This window comes from Nicotiana sylvestris, chromosome 5 (genome assembly GCF_000393655.2).
Source record: "Nicotiana sylvestris chromosome 5, ASM39365v2, whole genome shotgun sequence".
NCBI lineage: Eukaryota > Viridiplantae > Streptophyta > Magnoliopsida > Solanales > Solanaceae > Nicotiana > Nicotiana sylvestris.
The window spans coordinates 161865847-161886554 of NC_091061.1; the positions used below are offsets into that span (position 1 = coordinate 161865847).

General features: G+C 43.1%; 1 protein-coding gene across 1 annotated transcript; it reads left to right on the top strand.

Moving 5' to 3' along the window:
* Positions 1–14149: 14149 nt before the first annotated feature.
* Positions 14150–15859, top strand: LOC138869585 (uncharacterized). The gene is made up of 4 exons (XM_070147215.1): positions 14150–14527; positions 14657–14738; positions 14962–15306; positions 15627–15859. The coding sequence occupies exons 1-4, from the start codon at positions 14150–14152 to the stop codon at positions 15857–15859; spliced, it is 1038 nt and encodes a 345-aa protein (XP_070003316.1).
* Positions 15860–20708: the final 4849 nt, after the last annotated feature.

Here is a 20708-nt window from a genome sequence, read left to right on the forward strand (position 1 = left end):
CCCGCGTCTCACTCATGCAGTCGTACAATCTTGCTATACGGTCGCGTCCAAGAAGATCAGAGATTGTCATATTCCATAAGCAAACCACGCGGCCGCGTCCCACTTCATACGGCCCGCGTCCCTCTCCATGCGGCCGCACTCTATGGTCACGGGGTCCGCGTCCAAGAAGTTCAGAGAAGCTGCCAAACTATTCATGTGGCCGCACAACAACTTTGTGCGGTCCGGGCCAGTCTTCATGCAGCCACATTCCAACTCTGTGCGGTCTGTATCACCATCTTCAGAGAGCAAGATTCAGAGGTCAAGCAACCTAGTGCGACCGCGTGCCAACTTTGTGCAGTCCGCACTAACCTCGCAGGGGCATTTTTGTCCAATTTTTCCAACCCACTATAAATAGAATATTTTACCATTTTTAGGTCAAGTTTGGTACATCTGATAGCTGCTGCACTCGCGAGACTTATGTTTTGGCCTATTTTGGGCAATTATAGCTTGGTTTCATCATAGATTATTGTAGTTTGACATTAGTAATTAATTAATATGGTTGCTTCATCTTCTATTTCTTCAGTTTCTTCTTTAATTATGTCTAGCTAAACCCATTAGCTAGGGTTGTGGCTCAACCCTAGTGTGGGTAATTAATGGATGTAGCTTCTTAATGATAGATTGATATTAGGTGTTTGTTATTTGGGTTAATTTTATGGTTTAATTAAGGATTGTTGGTTGCAAACATTGATTCTAGCTTAGTGGGTCTTGACTTTTCTTGAGAAAGAGATTCTATGACCCCAAAATTGAGCCAACAAGGAATTGGGGTGGACCCATGAGAAATGGTAGTCCCAATTAATGGGTTAAACCTCAAGAGAGTAATCACCCTACTTGAACCCTAGTTGCTTGGTCTAATTGACCTACCCAATTGGTCTCGAGAGAGTCAATTGGGCAAAATCGCTCTCACTACCGAGAGGTGTGAGAGTGTGTATAATTGTGCAATGGTTATAACATTGATCCCAAATATGTCAATATATTATTAGTAGTCTCTACCCGTTAGTTAACCACCTAGGTGATTCCACGACCCTAGTGCCCTTTTCTATATTAATCACAACTTAGAAAATCTCCCTTTAGCATAAATTAGCTTAAACTTGTAGTTGATACAATTAGGAATCGACCCAAAAAATGATAGAAGTACAATTAGGAGCAAACACGCATTCCTAGTCTGAACAAATACACAACCCCATTCCAAGCTCTCTATGGAAATTGACCCCGATACCACTATTTAGGTAAAAGTCTTAGCGCCCACTCTTCCTACCGTTGCGTAAGGTTGAGTTTGCCGCGATCACCTTTTGGCGTCGTTTCCGTGGAGGTCGTTCTATTGCTTTTTAGATGGGTATTTCGGGTACAATCAAATTCTCATCGCCCTGGAAGATCAGGAAAAGATGACCTTTACTTGTCTCTACGACACATTCGCATTTTCGAGGATGCCATTTGGATTGTGTAATGCCCCAGCGACCTTTCAACGATGTATGATGGCAATTTTCACCGACATGGTGGAAGATATATTGGAGGTCTTTATGGATGATTTTAGTGTGGTGGGAAACTCCTTTGAGGAATGTTTGACAAATTTGGACCGTGTTGGCCCGATGTGAATATACAAACCTAGTTCTCAATTGGGAAAAATGCCATTTTATGCTAGAAGAGGGTATTGTATTGGGTCATAAGATTTCGAAGAGAGGTATTGAAGTTTACAAAGCCAAGATTGAAGTCATTTCAAGGTTACCTCCCCCTACTTCTGTCATAGGGGTGAGGAGCTTTTTGGGGCACGGGGGTTTCTACCGAAGGTTCATCAAAGATTTCTCTAAGGTAGTTAATCCGTTGTGCAAGTTGTTAGAGAAGGAGGCCAAGTTTGTTTTTGATGAGAAATGCATGGAAGCTTTCGAGCTTCTAAAACACAAGTTGACAACAACCTCTACCATTACCTCACCGAATTGGAGCTTGCCATTTGAGCTCATGTGTGACGCTAGTGATGTTGCGGTAGGGGCGGTCTTGGGCCAAAGAATCAACAAGATGTTCCATTTGGTGTACTACTCAAGCAAGACGACGAATGAAGCTCAAAGAAACTATAGAGTCACCGAGAAGGAGTTGCTAGCTATTGTGTTTGCCATGGAAAAGTTCCGACCATACCTTATGGGGGCCAAAGTGATTATCCATACCGATCATGCCGTCTTCAGGTATTTGATGACCAAGAAATATTCAAAATCAAGGTTGATGAGATGGGTGCTACTTCTTCAAGAGTTTGATCTAGAAATTGTGGACCGAAAAGGAAGTGAAAATCAAGTGGCGGACCACTTGTCCCTCTTGGAAGAAGAGGGAGGCCTTCTGACGGCCTTGAAATCAATGATGCGTTCCCGGATGAACAACTCCTTGCGGTATCTATGCATGATATGTCGTGGTTTGCCGATATGGCAAATTATCTTGTGACCGATATAATCCTGTATGAGCTCTCTTCTAACAAAAGGAAGAAGCTCAAGAGGGATAGTTTGGATTATTATTTGGATGAGCCATATTTGTTCAAGATTTGCACTAATGGTGTGATTCGCCGATGTGTCCCGGAAGAAGAACAATTGAGTATTTTGGAGGCTTGTCATTCCTCTCCCTATGGTGGCCATCATGGCGGGGTGAGGACGGCTTCTAAGGTGCTTATTTGCGGTTTCTATTGGCCCTCCTTGTTTAAAGATGCCGGTGATTTTGTCAAGAGATGTGATGAATGCCAACGAGCCGGTGGGATTTCTAAAAAGGATGACATGCCTCTCAACACAATTCTAGAGGTGGACATTTTTGATGTGTGGGGTATCGACTTTATGGGGCCGTTCGTGAGTTCTTATGGGAACACCTATATCTTGGTAGCGGCTGATTATGTGTCGAAATGGGTCGAAGCCGTCGCTTTACCCAACAATGAAGCTCGAAGTGTGGTGGCGTTCTTAAAAAAGAGTATCTTCACAAGGTTTGGCACTCCACGTGCTATCATTAGTGATGGCGGTTCTCATTTTTGCAACCGGGCTTTTGATTCATTGCTTGCCAAGTATGGTGTAAATCACAAGGTGACCACTCCTTATCATCTTCAAGAGAGTGGCCAAGTTGAGGTTTCCAACCGAGAGATCAAGAGTATTTTGTCCAAAGCTGTCAATGCCAATAGGACTGTTTGGTCGAAGAAACTAGATGATGCTCTTTGAGCCTATCAGACAGCTTACAAGACACCGATTAGTATGTCTCCATACCGGTTGGTGTTTGGGAAAGCTTGTCATCTTCCGGTGGAATTGGAGCATAAGTCTAAGTGGGTCTTGAGAAAATTGAACTTAGAATGGGATGTCGCTACGAATCTCCGGGTTGATCAACTCAATGAGCTAGATGAGTTTAGATTTCATGCCTACTCCAGCGTATCCTTGTACAAGGACAAGATGAAGTACCTTCACGATAAGTATGCCCGAGGGAAGGAATTTAAAGTTGGTGACATGGTTCTTCTTTTCAACTCCCGGTTGAGGTTATTCCCGGGAAAGCTTAAGTCTAAGTGGAGTGGTCCATTTGAAGTTGTTGGTGTAACCCCATTTGGAGCTATTGATCTCAAAAACAAAAATGGTGAAGTTTTCCGGGTCAATGCGTATCGTGTTAAGCATTACTTGGGAAAGTTTGATGACACCCCCGTGGTGGCACTCATTCATTTGAAGTGACTTTGATGGTAACATGCGTCGTGCCGCGACGTTAAATCAGGCGCTTCTTGGGAGGCAACCCATGTCTTTTTCTTTCTTTTTTGATTTCTATTGTAGATTAGGATTTTTGAGCTAATGGTTTGTGAGATGTTGCAGGAATTGTGATTGAACCAGTGAAAAACAACCTTGCAAAAAGTGCACAGTCTCTGAACAGTGACCGTGCGGCCGCAATCCCACTTTGTGCGGTCCGCACCGGCCAAAGAAAATATTGCCAAGTCTCTGAACTATGTTCATGCGGTCGCATCCCACTTTGTGCGGACCGCGTGGTTCTCATGCGGCCGCAGCCCGTCTCATGCGGTTCGCGCGCCTTTGCTGCAGCTACAGGTAAATGGTAAAGTCCCAGTGCGGCACTGGACGGTAAGTTATGGGCCCCACTGTGTTTCCTATAAATAGACCATTAGGATCTTCATTAGAACTTTTCGCCAAAATTAACCCTTAAGCCCTAAAAGTTACTGTTCACATTTAGAGACCCCTCTTAGTGTTAATATCAAGAGCATTTCTTCCCTTTCCTAGTAACATATCTCTCACATTAGTCTTTACTTAGTATTAATTTAAACTTTATACATGTTCTCCTAGTCATAACTTCTTCGTTTTTCTTTTTGTTTTTTGTCGTTTCATGATTAGGATAGTTTTATATTGTTCTTGTTGTTCTTTGAAATGATGGGCATGTTATAAATGAGTAGGGACAAAGTAGGATGCTAAAACGTGAAAGACTTGAGTTTTTTGTAAAACCCTAATTGCCCCTGTAATGAAAGCCCACCGCGACAGCACTCCCTGATTATGCGATCTGCATGCCTTTTACGCGGCCGCATCATTCTGTTACGCGGTCCGCGTAAGCCTTGAGCCTAAAGGTTGATACTTCCCAGCGCGGCTCCATGCCTTGTTTGTGCGGTCCGCTCCATGCCCCATGCGGCAGCATCCCATGTTTGCGCGGTCTGCGTGGGTGAGGTTCAGAGGGCACCAGTTTTTAATAGTATGGCCAATGCGGCCGCATGACCAGTTTGTGCGGACCACGTTGGCCCCCATGCGGTCGCACCCCTTGTTCATGCGGTCAGCATGGTTCCTAATCAGAGAGGTGTCCATTTCCCAATTTGGTCAGTGCGGTCCGCATGCCTTGTTTGTGCGGTCCGCACTGCTATCACCTATTCTCTGTCTGTGTTTCTGTTCTGTACTTAAACTCTGCAATTGCCTGAACTAACAATGTTAGAATTATTTATGTGTAGAAAATGGTTAAACAACGAGGGCGTGGAGCTAAACAACCCGGACAAGGAGCTGACCCCTCCCGGGGAGGTAAAGCAAAATTGAAGAAACTCACTCCCCAACCAAAGCTAAAAACAAGAAAGCATGTGATGAGTGATGAAGAGTAGTCGGGGAGTGAGTACCTCCCCTCCCAGGATGTCTCAACTGATTCGGGGAAAGCCCCCGCAGGCCCAGCTAAAGCTCCAACTATTATACAACCTGAGTCGTCTGAGGGCTCAAAAGCAGGCAGTGCCAAATACTGCACCTCCCCTACAGCTTCAGAATCCGGGGAGGGTGCAGAAGATAAAAACAAGAGTGATGAGGAGGTCCCGGATAGTGGGGTACTTAGAGTTGCGGGAATTGAAAGAATTAGAAACCCAGTTGTATGGCAGGACAGATTTGTCAGCGAGGTGGCCTTTCATAAATTCCGGGAAGTGTGGCCCAAGAAGAAGGTGATTCCAGAAAGAAGAGTAGTCACCCGAGATTTGTTACCCTACCTTCCCCGAGTCCATGAACAATTTATTACTAGAGTGGGGTGGTATTTCTTCAAAGATGAGCTGGTCGATGCAAATGAACATATGGTGAAGGAATTCTACAGCAATGTGGCCCACACCAAAGAAGGGTCAATTGCAACCAAAGTGCGGGATAAGAAGATAGTATTCTCGGGAAAAGCATTGAACGAATATTTGGGTTTCAATGACGGGGATGACTCTCAGTACAGAGAGAAGTTAGAGTTGAAAGAGGAAGCTCGTCCTTGGGTGGCACAGTTCTTAGCTTAGTCGGGTACTGTTCCAAAGTGGATTCAGGCGGGGAAGAAAATACTGCGAAAGGACCTCAATTTTGAGGCGAGAGGATGGTTAACTTTTGTATGCAACAGGTTGGACCCTTCGTCCCATGACCAGACCATCCCAATCGCCCAAGCGGTTCTCATTGCGTCCATTATGGCAAGTTTCCCCATAAATGTGGGGAATGTTATGTATAGTGTGATCACATCCATTGGCATTGATACGGACAGAAACTACCCCTACCCGAACACCCTCACAATGTACTTTGAAGATGCAAAGGTGAAGAAATACCCCTTTGATGTTGGAGTCCGGCCGGTGTCCCCGTTCTCATGGTTTAATATTCAGGGTCCGGACAACCCGAAGGGGGATAAGAAGGGAAAAACATCCACCTCTGCCCCGACTAGCCAGTCTGAGGAGCCAGCTGCGGTAGATGCCCCGACTAGCCACTCCTGCTGCTACTACTGTTCCGAACATCCCATCCTCCTCTGCAGGTCCCAGTTCTTCAACTGGCCCAGTAGTTCCCACATCCAAATCCAACCCCCTCATGGCCCAGCAGTTAGCAAAGACATTGGCCAGTTTGAACAACTAGATGTCAGTCTCAATATCCAAGTTGTCCACTTTGGCTACCACAGTTACGGCCCAGTCTGTTCCAGCCACCGTTGAGATTCCTCAGTCCATTGAGGAAACATTGAAGACACTCTTGGCCAACCAGGAGAAGATTTTGGCTACTTAGGCTGCCTTGACAAAGGCAGTTGATGCACAAGGCAAGCTCTAAAAGAGCTTGCCAGAGAACACAAGAAGATGAGAAAATCTCGGGCATCTAAGGAAGAGGTGAAGGAGCTCCGAGCTGATGTTGACAAGCTAAAGGCAGACCAGCTGCCTTTATACTTATTTTTTGATGAGTCAGAACCTCCACCAGTAGTAGTTGTACCGGAGCCACAGTAGGAGGAGGAGCCTAGGCACCCAAGGAAGAAGAGGAAGCTTCCTAGCACTGAGGGTGTTGTGATATAGGTAGCACAGGTTCAGGAGGATACTTTCAGTGCTCCACCAGATGTTCAGCCGGTCCATGACCCGGGCCCTGTCCCAGCAGCAGAACAGCAGCAGGTCGGGAACCAGTCTGAGGTTCCCGCCAGTACAGAGGACCAGGGGACCACTGATCAGCCCATGACGACGGATCAGGCTTGAGGAGCCACTCTATATCATTTCTCTGTTTATATGCTTATTTTGGTAGCTGGCATTGGGGACAATACCAGCTTTTATTCGTGGGGGTGCGCCCTACTATTTTGTATTTTGATAGTTGATACATTTGAGATGACTATACATATTTATTTGACTCTTAGCTTATGTTGCTAGTTGATAGTTGGCATGTACATAACTTTTCATGCTAGTTACTTTTCTACTTTATGTACATATTCATTTCCCCCCCCCCTCCCGTTGTATATTCTACTCCCCTATTGTACATATTCATTCAGTTTTTCTATTTTCGTTAAAAAATTTCGTTTTTAGTTTCATAGAAGGCTCGTAACCTTTTTGTTTTGTGTTGGCGTTTGCAATAAGCCCTTGGTTTTCTTAATGCCACGATTCTTTCCAAGGGTAGAGTGTTGTGCTAACCGGGTGGCTCTTCCCAATGAGAGATAGCGTGACAACCTTCTTAAGGGTTTGAGTCCATTTTTTATTCTTTTTTTTTTTTTGATTTTCAAGTTTTGCAGTCAAAGGTACCTCAGGCAGAGCTTCACTTGGGCCTAACACATTTGTCTTTGATCTCATGGTCAAAGACATAATGTTGTGCTTAGGATGGGGAAAGTCGTTGCCTTGAGACTCTTGTGTTGACCAAACAGTCATCATGTGGTCGTATTGGACCATTGTGCGCTTGAATCATAACTAAGGTCGTTGTGGGCCCTCGACTCGATATGTTTAGCAATCCTTGAGTGTGTGTGGTGAGAATTTTATTTGCAAGTCCAAGTCCCGAGCCGATGGTCTAGAACTTGCCCCGAATGTTTGTTGAGGCGAAATCTTAGGTGAAATTTGGCTTGAGAAGTGATTGTAGGCTCTCCTTGATCCAAAATGCTAAGATTGAACAATTCCATGACCTACCATGAAATGATCTCTAGTTAACCCTTTTGAGCCTTGAACCTTCTTCTTTCAAGAACCAAAGCTACAAGCCTATACCCGTTCTTAATGATACCCTCTCTTGGCACCCAAATCTTCCCTTGAGTAGATGGAAAATATCTAAGTTTGGGGGGAGACAAGAAAGGAAACAATGTGGTAAAAGGTACAAAAGCAAAAAGAAAAGAAAGGTAATAAAAAAAAGAAAGACAAGATAAGACAAAAAAGAAAGACCGAATTGAATAAGGTCAGAAAGGGGATTCAAAGAAAACAAAAGTGAAAAAGGGTGTGGAAAAAAGTAGAAAAAGGAGAAATGTGTTGAATTGCATAAGAAAGGGTGACAATGTGTCTCTCTAACCCCTTGAAAAAGAAGTGAATACTCAAATGAGTCAAGAAAGTGTGCCAAAATGAATCAAAAGAAGTGCTTAAGGGAAGATTGAACCCACTTGAACAAAAATATGTCCTACCCTTACCCAAAAGCCTTCACAATGACTCCACAAAAGCCCTACATGATTTTGAGTTGAAGGGAACTTACATTAGTGGATACTGACATAAGGGGCAGGCATATGGTACTTAGAGCCAGACTTGTGGCATCTTCCTTGTGAGAGATGAGTGAAAATCCATCAATCTCGGTTTGTGTGTCACTACTTTAAAAGGTGAGGTTCACTTAGGGAGAGTTGAGAATGTGTGAGTTTGGGTTCCACAATGACCAAAGTAATTGAGAAAAGTTCTTTGATGAAATGTGTCAACTCTTGATGCTCTTGTGTCACACTTGATCCACAAGTTTTCAAAGTTTAAATGTGTTAATGATGCATTCGCATTGAGGGCAATTGTTAGTCCCAATTGATGCTTGTTGAGGTTACTTTAGGATAAGCTGAAATTGCTTGGATGTTGCCTTTGAGGGGTGGGTCTTATTTTGTTTGCTTGAGGACAAGCAAAGGTTTAAGTTTGGGGGAGTTGATAAGTAGGATTTTAACATGTTTTATACCCATACTTGCTTGCGCTTTGAGTGTAATTTGCTACAAACTAGTCCCAAAATGCTTACAGATTGCGCTTGATTGCAGGTTTGTGCTATAAAGTGACAAATCGTCAAAGATCTGCTCAAATTGTAGTGAAACCTGCTCAAGTGCCAAAGATCATTAAAGTAAGGACATTCAGAACTTGGTGCGGACCGCACCATCATGTCATGCGGCCGCACCATAGGAGTTCAGAGATTGTGAAACTACAAGTCAAACATTATGCGGTCGCGTCCCACTTCATGCGGCCCGCGTCTCACTCATGTGATGCACAATCTTGCTATGCGGTCGCGTCCAAGAAGTTCAGAGAGTGTCATATTCCAGAATCAAACCACGCGGCCGCGTCCCTCTCCAAGCGACCACACTCTATGGTCTCGCGGTCCGCGTCCAAGAAGTTCAGAGAAGTTGCCAAACTATTCATGTGGCCGCACAACAACTTTGTGCGGTCCGCGCCAGTCTTCATGTGGCCGCATTCCAACTTTGTGCGGTCCGCATCACCATCTTCAGAGAGCAAGATTCAGAGGTCAAGCAACCCATTGCGGCCGCGTGCCAACTTTGTGCGGTCCGCACTAACCCCGCAAGGGCATTTTTGTCCAGTTTTTCCAGCCCACTATAAATAGAACATTTTACCATTTTTAGGTCAAGTTTGGTATATCTGATAGCTGCTGCACTCGTGAGACTTATGTTTTGGCCTATTTTGGGCATTTATAGCTTGGTTTCATCATAGATTATTGTAGTTTGACATTAGTAATAAATTAATATGGTTGCTTCATCTTCTATTTCTTCAGTTTCTTCTTTAATTACGTCTAGCTAAACCCATTAGCTAGGGTTGTGGCTCAACCCTAGTGTGGGTAATTAATGGGTGTAGCTTCTTAATGATAGATTGATATTGGGTGTTTGTTATTTGGGTTAATTTTATGGTTTAATTAAGGATTGTTGGTTGCAAACATTTATTCTAGCTTAGTGGGTCTTGACTCTTCTTGAGAAAGAGAGTCTATGACCCCAAAATTGACCCAACAAGGAATTGGGGTGGACCCATGAGAAATGGTAGTCCCAATTAACGGGTTTAACCTCGAGAGAGTAATCACCCTACTTGAACCCTAGTTGCTTGGTCTAATTGGCCTACGTAATTGGTTTCGAGAGAGTCAATTGGGCAAAATCTCTCTCTCTACCGAGAGGTGTAAGAGTGGGTATAATTGTGCAACGGTTATAACATTGATCCCAAATATGTCAATCTATTATTAGTAGTCTCTACCCGTTAGTTAATCACCTAGGTGATGCCACGACCCTAGTTCCCTTTTCTATATTAATCACAACTTAGAACATCTCCCTTTAGCATAAATTATCTTAAACTTGTAGTTGATGCAATTAGGAATCGACCCAAAAAATGATAGAAGTACAATTAGGAGCAAACACGCATTCCTAGTCTGAACAAATACGCAACTCCATGCCAAACTCCCTGTGGAAATTGACCTCGATACCACTATTCGGGTAAAAGTCTTAGCGCCCGCTCTTCCTACCATTGCGTAAGGTTGAGTTTGCCGCGATCAGGGATCAATCAGACTAATGTCTCCGAGGATGCTTTGAAATTAAGGCTTTCCCCATTTTCTCTAAGGGGGAGGATTTGGATTGGTTAGAGAGGTTGCCCAACCATTCCATCACCACTTGGGATGAGTTGGCAGAAAATTTCATTTCAAAATTCTTCTTTTCCGAACATATGGCAACGTTTTGGAATGAGATTCTTGCCTTCAAGCAAGAACCAAATGAGCCATTGCACGAGATTTGGGAAAGATATCGTACCATGGTTAAAGAATTTCCGAACAATGATATGACCGAGGCCATGATCCAATAGACCTTCTACAGGGGGATCAACACAACTAATAAATGTGTGGTTAACCAACTCGTCGGAGGTAACTTCATGAAAATGCCATATGCCAAAGCTTGTGAAATTCTTGATAAGATGACGGGCGTGGCAAAGTAAAGCCAATGTGTCACAAGGAGACCCTAATGTTATTTACCTACACAAGGAGCCATAATCATAGACAAGCTATAGCGGAGTTGACAACCACAATGAATCAATTGACCAAGGCTCAACTTTAACAAATTCAAGGTCCAAAACAAGTGAATGACGGGGAAGGAGTGAACATGATGGTCAACAAGAGAAGGCAACAAGGTCAACAAGTTCAAAACAATCCGGATCAATTTGAGCAAAGTGGTAGTGGGTACAATAAAGATGATCCATATGATGATCAAAGTGAAGAGGTTCAATATTTCAACAATTATCAAGGTCAACGGAGCAATGCTACGAATCAACAATAGTGGAGATCACAGGAAACCAAGGAAATTGAGGCAATCAAGATCAATAAGGAAATTGGAATAGTGGCAACAACAACAACCAAGGCAATTGGGGGAACAACAACAATCAAAATTGGGGTAATCAAGGCAATTGGAGAGGAAATAATCATGGCAATTGGGGTGGCAACAATAATAGTAATTGGGGAGGCAATAACAATCAAGGGGGTTGGAACAACAATAATCAAGGAAATCGGGGGTCCGGCTTTCAAAGGCCCCCGATGTATCAATAACCGAACAACCCGCCTCCATATCCGTCACAAGGTCCTAGTTCTTCCAACAATGAGATGGGATAGGTTGAAAACATGTTCAAGCAAATGATGTAGAAAAATGCCGACTCTGATGCCCAATTAGCCTCCCACAACACTTTTATCCGCAACTTGGAAGTCAAACTTGGCCAAATTTCTAAAGCTTTGAATACTCACTCTAAGGGGGTACTACCAAGTGATATGATAGTAAACCCGAAGGGTGGGAACAATACGAGGCATGCTATGGCGGTGACTACAAGAAGTGGGAAAGGTGGAGTTGCTAGTACCTCAAACTTAAGAAAGATTGTGAATGATGATGTGGTGATGCAAGATGATGATGATCCTAGCAATGATGTTCAAGTGAATGATGAAGTGACGATAGACATTGACAAAAATGTGGAGGAGACATAAGATGATGTGAACTTGTCTAGGGAACATGTGATAGACATACCAGATCTGGTAATGCCCAAAGCCAAGGCTCCTTTGCCAAGGCCTCCTCCACCATATCCTCAAAGGCTTGCAAAGAAAAACAATGAGAATCAATTCAAGAAATTAATTTATATGATTAAAAGTTTGTACATATATATGCCATTGGTTGAAGACTTAGAAAAAATGTCGGGATATGCCAAGTTCATGAAGGACTTGGTAACAAAGAAGAGATTAATGAACTGTGAAATGATCAAAATGACACATCAAGTGAGTTCAATTGTGCACTCCATGGCTCCAAAGTTAGAAGACACCGGTGCCTTTACAATCCCAAACACTATTGGTAGTGCCAATTTTGCCAAAACTTTATGTGACTTGGGGGCAAGCATTAACTTGATGTCCTATTATGTGTTCAAGACATTGGGGATTAGGAAACCAATACCCACATCCATGAGGTTGAAAATAGAGGATAGGACAATGAAGAGGCCATTGGGGGTAATTGATGATGTACTAGTTCGGGTCAACAAGTTCATACTTCCTGCAGATTTTGTGATACTTGACTGTGAGGTTGACTACGAGGTGCCAATCATATTGGGGATACCTTTACTAGATACGGGGAAGGCCTTTGTTGATGTGGAAGCTGGGGATCTCACCTTCCATGTGGGTGATGAAAAAGTTGTGTTCCATGTTTGTAAGTCAATAAGGCAGCCAATAGCAACAAAGTATGTTCGTTTGTGGATCTTGCAACCGAAGTAATTGTTGATGACATAAGTGTTGTGATTAATGTTGAAGACCCATTGGAATCTGTGTTATTGAATCATGATGAAGATGAGAAGGAAGACTTGGTAGAATGTGTCAATGCTTTGCAAGGAATGGGATCATATACATATGAGCCTCGAAAACTTTCCTTAGACCTTGAGAACCGGAAGACTCCACCAACAAAGACCTCAATCAAGGAGCCTCGCGCATTGGAGTTAAAGACCTTGCCTTCACACCTCAGGTATGAATTCATTGGCCCTTCTTCTACTTTACCAATTATTCTTTCTTCGTGCTTAACTAACTAGGTAGAGTCCATTTTGGAGGTGCTATAAAGGAGAAAAAGGGCAATAGGTTGGATATTGGCCGATATTTGGGATATAAGCCCCGCCTTTCGCATGCACAAAATCATATTGGAGGAGGATGCCAAACCCTCCGTGGAATATCAAAGAAGATTGAATGAGGCCATGCAAGAGCTAGTCAAGAAAGAGATCATTAAGTGGTTGGATGCTGGGGTTGTCTACCCCATTTGTGATAGTTCATGGGCTTCACCGATACAATGTGTCCCAAAGAAGGGGGCATGCCTGTGATTACAAATGACAAAAATGAGTTGATCCCCACAAGAACTGCCACTGGTTGGAGAGTATGCATGGATTATAGGAAGCTCAACAAAGTGACTTGGAAAGACCATTTTCCGCTTCTATTTCTTAATCAGATGTTGGATAGGCTAGTCGGACGTGCTTATTATTGCTTTTTGGATGGCTATTTCGGATATAACTAGATTCTTGCACCTGAAGACCAATAAAAGACCACCTTCACTTGTCTGTATGGCACATTTCCATTCTCAAGGATGCCGTTTGGTTTATATAATACACCGACTACTTTTCAGCGGTGTACGATGGCAATATTCACGTATATGGTGGAGGACTTCCTCGAGGTTTTCATAGATGATTTCTCTATTGTGGGGGATTCTTTTGAAGCATGTTTGGATAATCTTTATAAGGTATTGGCACATTGTGAAGAGACCAAATTGGTGCTTAATTGGGAGAAGTGCCACTTTATGATCGAGGAGGGCATTGTCCTCGGCCACAAGATCTCCAAGAATGGTATTGAAGTGGATAAAGCAAAAATTGATATGATATCAAAACTCCCTCCTTCTACGTCCGTCAAAGGAGTGAGGAGCTTTCTAGGTCATGCGAGGTTTTACTGTCGGTTCATAAAGGATTTCTCAAAAGGGGTGAACCCCTTGTGCAAGTTGTTGGCAAAAGATGACAAATTTGTGTTAAATGATTATTGTATGAAGGCATTTGAGCTACTCAAGTATAGGTTGACTACCACTCCCATCATTACCGCACCAAATTGGAGCTTACAATTTGAGCTCATTTGTGATGATAGCAAAGTGGCGGTAGGAGCGGTATTGGGGGCAAAGAGTCAACAAGATATTCCACCTGATCTACTATGCTAGTAAGACCATGAACGACGTCCAAATCAACTATACGGTGACCGAGAAAGAACTCTTAGCCATTTTCTTTGCTATGCAAAAGTTCCGCCTGTACCTCATGGGTACCAAAGTGATTGTTCACACCGATCACGCGACACTTCATTATTTGATGAGTAAAAAGGACTACAAGGCTAGATTGATGTGTTGGGTACTTCTTCTACAAGAATTTAATCTTGAAATCATAGACCGCAACGGGAGTGAAAATCAAGTGGCAGACTGCTTGTCCCGATTGGAAGAGGAGGGGAGGCCCCATGATGGCCTTGAGATCAATGATTCACTTCCAGATGAACAACTCCTTTCTATGTTTTTGACCAGGATGCCTTGGTTCGGCGATGTGTCTCACTATCTTGTGAGCGGAATTTATCCTGAATGAGTTTTCTTCAAATTAAAGGAAGAAGCTCAAACGGGAATGCTTGGATTATTATTGGGACGAGCCATATCTTTTCAAAATTTGCATTGATGGTGTTATCTGTTCTAGAAGAAGAGCAATTGGGTATTCTTAAAGCTTGCCATTCTTCGCCCTATGGTGGTCACCATGGTGGGTGAGAACTACTACAAAGGTCCTAAGCTGTGGATTTTATTGGCATACCTTGTAAAAAGATGCCAGCGAGCTCATTAAGCGTTGTGATGATTGCCAACGGGCTGGTGGGATTTCCAAGAAGAATCATATGCCTCTCACCACCATCCTTGAGATTGATATTTTCGATGTGGAGGGCATCGACTTTATGGGTCCATTTGTGAGTTCGTGTGGGAACACCTATATTCTTGTTGCTATGGATTAAGTTTTCAAATGGGTTGAATCTGTGGCTTTTTCCAACAACGAAGCACGGAGTGTGGTGGCTTTCTTGAAGAAAAACATATTCACAAGGTTCGGCACCCCAAGGGCCATCATTAGTGATGGGGGTTCTCATTTTTGCAACAAACCTTTTGACATTTTACTCTCCAAGTATGGTGTCACACACAAAGTGTCAACCCCTTATCATCCCCAAACAAGTGGACAAGTTGAAATCTCCAACAGGGAGATCAAGAGTATTCTATCCAAGACTGTCAATGCAAATCAGACTGATTGGTCGAGGAAAATTGGAGATGCTTTACGGGCCTATATAACAGCTTACAAGACTCCAATTGGTATGCCTTCTTATCAGTTGGTATTCGGGAAAGCGTGTCACCTCCCGGTGGAATTAGAGCATAAGGCCATGTAGGCATTGAAGAAATTGAACCTTGAGCGGCATGTAGCTGCCAATCTTTGGGTTGGAGCAATTGAATGAACTTGATGAGTTCTGATTCCATTCTTACTCCAGTTAGTCCTTGTATAAGGACAAGATGAAGTACCTACATGATAAGTATATTCGGAACAAAGAATTCAAAGAAGGTGACCTTGTTCTCTTATTCAATTCTCGAAAGCATTCAAAGAAGGTGACCTTGTTCTCTTATTCAACTCTCGAAAGCATTCAAAGAAGGTGACCTTGTTCTCTTATTCAACTCTCGGTTATGGATGTTTCCGGGAATGCTAAAGTCAAAGGGGAATGGCCCTTTTGAAGTGGTACATGTGACTCCTTTTGGTGCTCTAGATTTGAAAAACAAGAATGGTGAGACATTTAGAGTCAATGGGAACCGGGTGAAGCACTACCTTGGAAAGGTTGATGATGGCCACGTTGTGGCATTGATCCATTTCAAATGAATGATGGTAACATGCGTCATGTCGTGACATTAAATTAGGTGCTTCTTGGGAGGCAACCCATGGTTTTTTCTCTCTTTTTATTTTCTTTTTAGATTAGGAATTATTTTGGACTAATTGGTTGTGAAATGTATGCAGGAAATTGGGTGTGCAGTGCAGGAAATTGACAAGGAAAAAACTAGCCATGTGGTGAAATTGTGCGGACCGCACCGGAATTATGCGGACTCCACAAGCCCTTCGCAGCCGCACAATTCTGGCATGGTCCGCATAGCTGGAATAGGGAATATGCCAACCCTTTGAAGTTTGGCCTGACAAAATCCCTTAAGAATTCGCGACCGCAGTAAAAATTATGTGGATCGCACAAATTGTGCGGCCGCAACCATCTTTATGTGGACCACGCCACTCATTCAACCGATGAGTGAGAAAAAGGTTAAAGAGTGCAGATCGCACCAAAATTGTGTTGGCCACACTCAGGTAAGTGGTGGGCCATCATGGTCAAAGTATAAATAGGACTTTTTGAGACTATTCATACTTTACACATTCTAACCTCTTAAGCTAGACTAAAGCATAGTGCACTCTTTCTTGTTTTCAATCTCGTCCCATATTCATCAAGTGTTGATTTCTTACTACATTTCACTACTGGTATGTTGATTTTAATGAATTAATTTCATCTTTTTCTTTTCTTTTCTCCTTGTTTTAGTTTCCTTTTTTATCTAGGGTCAGATTCATACCAAAAATGTCAAATTGATGCTTAATTCTTGCTTAAAAGCACGTGGGTAGTGTTTGAATGCATAATGGGGGCTGGGGTTAGTAGCTTTTATTGTTTAATTGCCACAAATCATGCCTAATTAGTGAAAACACTAGTAGAAATGGTACTTTTGTGCCGCTCTAATTTGAATTTCGAGATCGCACACATTTTTGTACGGTCTGCGCTAGGGTATGCGGCCGTATACAAAATTGTGATGTTCACGATACCCTAGATTAAAGCCACTTGTGATTGCTAAGATTGTGTGGCCACACTCAATTTTGTGTGGTCCGCAATTAGTTTTTGCAACCGCACTCAATTTTGTGTGGTCCGCACAATTGAACTACAGAAACCCAACAAAATGATTATGCGGCCGCACTAAAAATTGTGTGGTTCGTGATGGGTGTTGTGCAGCCACACTCAATTTTATGCGGTCCGTGGTTGGTTAACATCATAGAACCAGTAATCTAAATCTGGGATCTCCGCGACCGCACTCAAAATTGTGCGGTCCGCGATAGGCAGTCCACGGTCACACTCATTTTTGTGCGGTTCGCGCTGCCCTATTCTGAGAAGCAGTGTCTTTCTTTTCAACTATAATTCAATAACATATGTTGAATCCCAATTTGAACTGACTTTCACTACTTGTATGTTGCAGACAATGGTGAGTTCACGTGGTTGAGGTGTTCTTCCAAAGGGAGAGCAAAACCCTCCTGAGGCCGGGGTCAAGGCAAAACCAACCTACCACTGTCAGTTCAAATGATCATAAACAAGAAAGCCACATCCATAGAGACATTGATTCCTTAGACACCAGTGAATACCTCCCATCCTGGGAGACATCTGAGGGGGATTCTATACAACCACAACCGGGGGCACAATCACAACAATTCCCCCATAGGCTCCGTTTAGTCAATGAACCTACCTCGTCCTCTAGTTCTTCTGCTGACTTAGAGGGAGGTAGTCAGGCATCTGAACCATCCTCCCCACCTGCTACAACACCTACTACAACAGCTACCCTAATCAATTTAGATGATGATGATGAAGTCCCGGATGATGGGAGATGGGGTGACAAAATTTTGGGAGGCCTGGCTAGATCAAGGAAGACAGAGGTGTAGGCTAATAGATTTGTAAGTGAGAAGGCGTATGCCAAGTTTCGAGAATGGTGGCTCCAAAGGTTGCTCACTCTTGAGCGACAATTCATAACCAAAAACCTAAGCCAGCACAATCCGAATGTCTTAAAGCAATTCATGGAGAGAAAAGGATGGAAATGGTTCGCTGGTCGTCTGCAAGATACCAATGAATACCTTGTCAAGGAATTGTATGACAATGTTGCCCACATCAAAAAGTTTACAATAGTGATGAAGGTCCGAAACTTGAAAATCCGGTTTGATGGCCATGCACTGAACAAATATGCAAGGTTTGAGGAGGTTGAGGCTGTGCAATACCTGGATAAGCTAGCCTTGGGTGATGCAGTTCGCCCACGGCTAGCTGAGATACTTGCTATTCCGGGGACAACACCTGCATGGCTCACAATAGGAGTGCATATTGTTAGAGCCACCCTTAACTTTGAAGCAAAATGGTGGCAAACATTCGTTTGCAGCCGTCTTGACCCATGCCAGCATGATAATGTCTTTCCATTTCACCGGGCAGTATTGTTACCTTCCATCATGGCAGGCTATCCTATTAATGTAAAGAACTTGATGTCCTATAGCACCTCCAGTGCAGTCTAGAAAGAAGAAAGATTATATCCCTACCCCAACTTCCTCACTGAGTATGTCCAAGATTGTCACGCCCTAAACCTGGGGGCGTGACTGGCACCCGGTGCCTCACCTATCCTTGCGTACCAACTTACGACTAAGGAACTCTAAACATGTGATATCATACTTTGGCCATGGGCAACATTGCAAGACAACTGCGAATGCTGACTAAATATCAATATAAAGTTGGGCTGACAAAGCCGTCATAATTATTGCAATAGACAAACCAACCAAATATACATACAAGGCCTACAAGCCCAAAATATTGCACTAACTGACAGTATATGTCTACAAGCCTATACTTATGGATATACTGTGATCAGAACAGCTCCCCGACCTACTGATAACATATATACATATATACACACAAGATGTATATAAAGCTCTAGACCTGACAACTCTGAAAGGCATAAAGCTTACCGATCAAGCTGAACTCGGACAACACTTAATAAGGAGGTCTACCCGCTTATCTATCTGAACCTGCACACATGAAAGGTAGCACCCCCAAAAAAGGGATGTCAATCTGAAATAATGTACCGAGTATGTAAGGTAATATATTGAAAGCAGAAACTCAACTGATAATATAATAACTAAAAGTAACTAGAAGTGAATGATAATCTGAACATATGCTTACCTACTGATACTGACTCAACTCTCTCAATATAGTAAGTAAAATAGTTGTCGGGCCCTATAAGGCTATATATATATATATATATATCGTGACGATCCGGCCAGTCATCTCATGAGTTGTCAGTCCGTTTCCCCCATTTCTACTTCTTATTGCTTTGTCTATCGGTTCTATATGTGATCGGGTTGGTTGGCTCGGGTCCGGAAAGGTTTTGGCAAGGGTTTGAGACACTTAGTCTCTTTTGAGGAAGCTTAAGTTGGAAAATTAATCAGATGTTGACTTATGTATTAGAGGGCTCAGATGTGAGTTCCGATGGTCCAGATAGCTTCAGGATGTGATTTGGGACTTAGGAGCATGATCGGAATGTTTTTTGGAGGCCCGGAGTAGATTTAGGCTTGAATTAGCGAAATTGGATTTTGGCGTTTTCCGGTTGATAGGTGAGATTTTGTTATAGGGGTCAGAATGGAATTCCGGGAGTTGTAATAGCTCTATTGTGTCATTTGGGATGTGTGTGAAAAATTTCAAGTCATTCGGACGTGGTTTGGTTGGGTTTTTTATCAAAAGCATAATTTAGAAGATTTTGGAATTCTTAGGGTTGAATCCGATATGAGTTTGGTGTTTTGATGTTATTTGAGCATTACGAAGATTGGAACAACATTGAATAAGGTTATCGGATATGTTTGTGTTTTTTGTTAAGGTCTCGGGGGCCTCGGGGTGATTTCGGATGGTTGACAGAGAGATTAGGAGTTTAGTGAAGCTGCGGATTTTGCTGTTTCTGTTGTTTTCGCACCTGCGGATTGGGGACCGCAGGTACGATGCCGCAGATGCGGAAAAGCGGTCATAGAAGTGGAAGAGACTAGGAAAGGCAGGAACCGCAGAAGCGGTAGAAGAACCGCACATGCGATGGCGCAGGTGCGGGTTAGGCATCGCAGATGCGGAGTCTGAGCGGCTTCAGTGAAAATAGCAGAAGCGGTTCAAGGACCGCAAAAGCGGTACCTCAGAAGCGATAGAAGGGGCCGCAGATGCGAAATGCTTGGGCCAGAAGGTATAAATTATTTCCTTCACGATTTATGAGCTATTCCACCATTTCTAAGTCGGCTTTTGGAGCTTTTTGGGTGATTTGAAGAAGGTTTTCTAGGAAATTTCATTGAGGTAAGGATTTTGGACCTAAAACTCGTCCCTATGGTATTATTTCACAGATTAGAGTTGTAATTAATGGATTTTAAGGGTTAAAATTGGAGAAACTAGGGCTTGGTATTGGAGACCTAGACTTGAGGATTTGAGGGACAATTTATGGTTGGATTTTGGTACTGTTGATATGTATGAACTCGTGGGGAGATAAGAAATCTATTGATGTGAATTTTATCGAATTCCAAGACGTGGGTCTAGGTGTCGGGTTTTGGTAATTTCGGGATTTGTATTGTAAATTGATTATTTTCGCTTGGGCTTCGTTCCCTTAGCATATTTTGATGTTGTGATTCTATATTTGGATAGATTCGACGCGAGTGGAGGCCGATTCGAGGGGAAAAGGCATCACGGGCTAGAGTTGGACCGGATTGAGGTGAGTAATGATTGTAAATGTTGTCTTAAGGGTATAAAACCTCGGATTTCACATCGTTGTGCTATATTGAGGTGATGCACACGCTAGATGACGAGCGTGGGGTCGTGCACCATTGGGGATTGTGACTTAGTCCATCCCAAATGATTGTTTTGCTGCGTATTTGA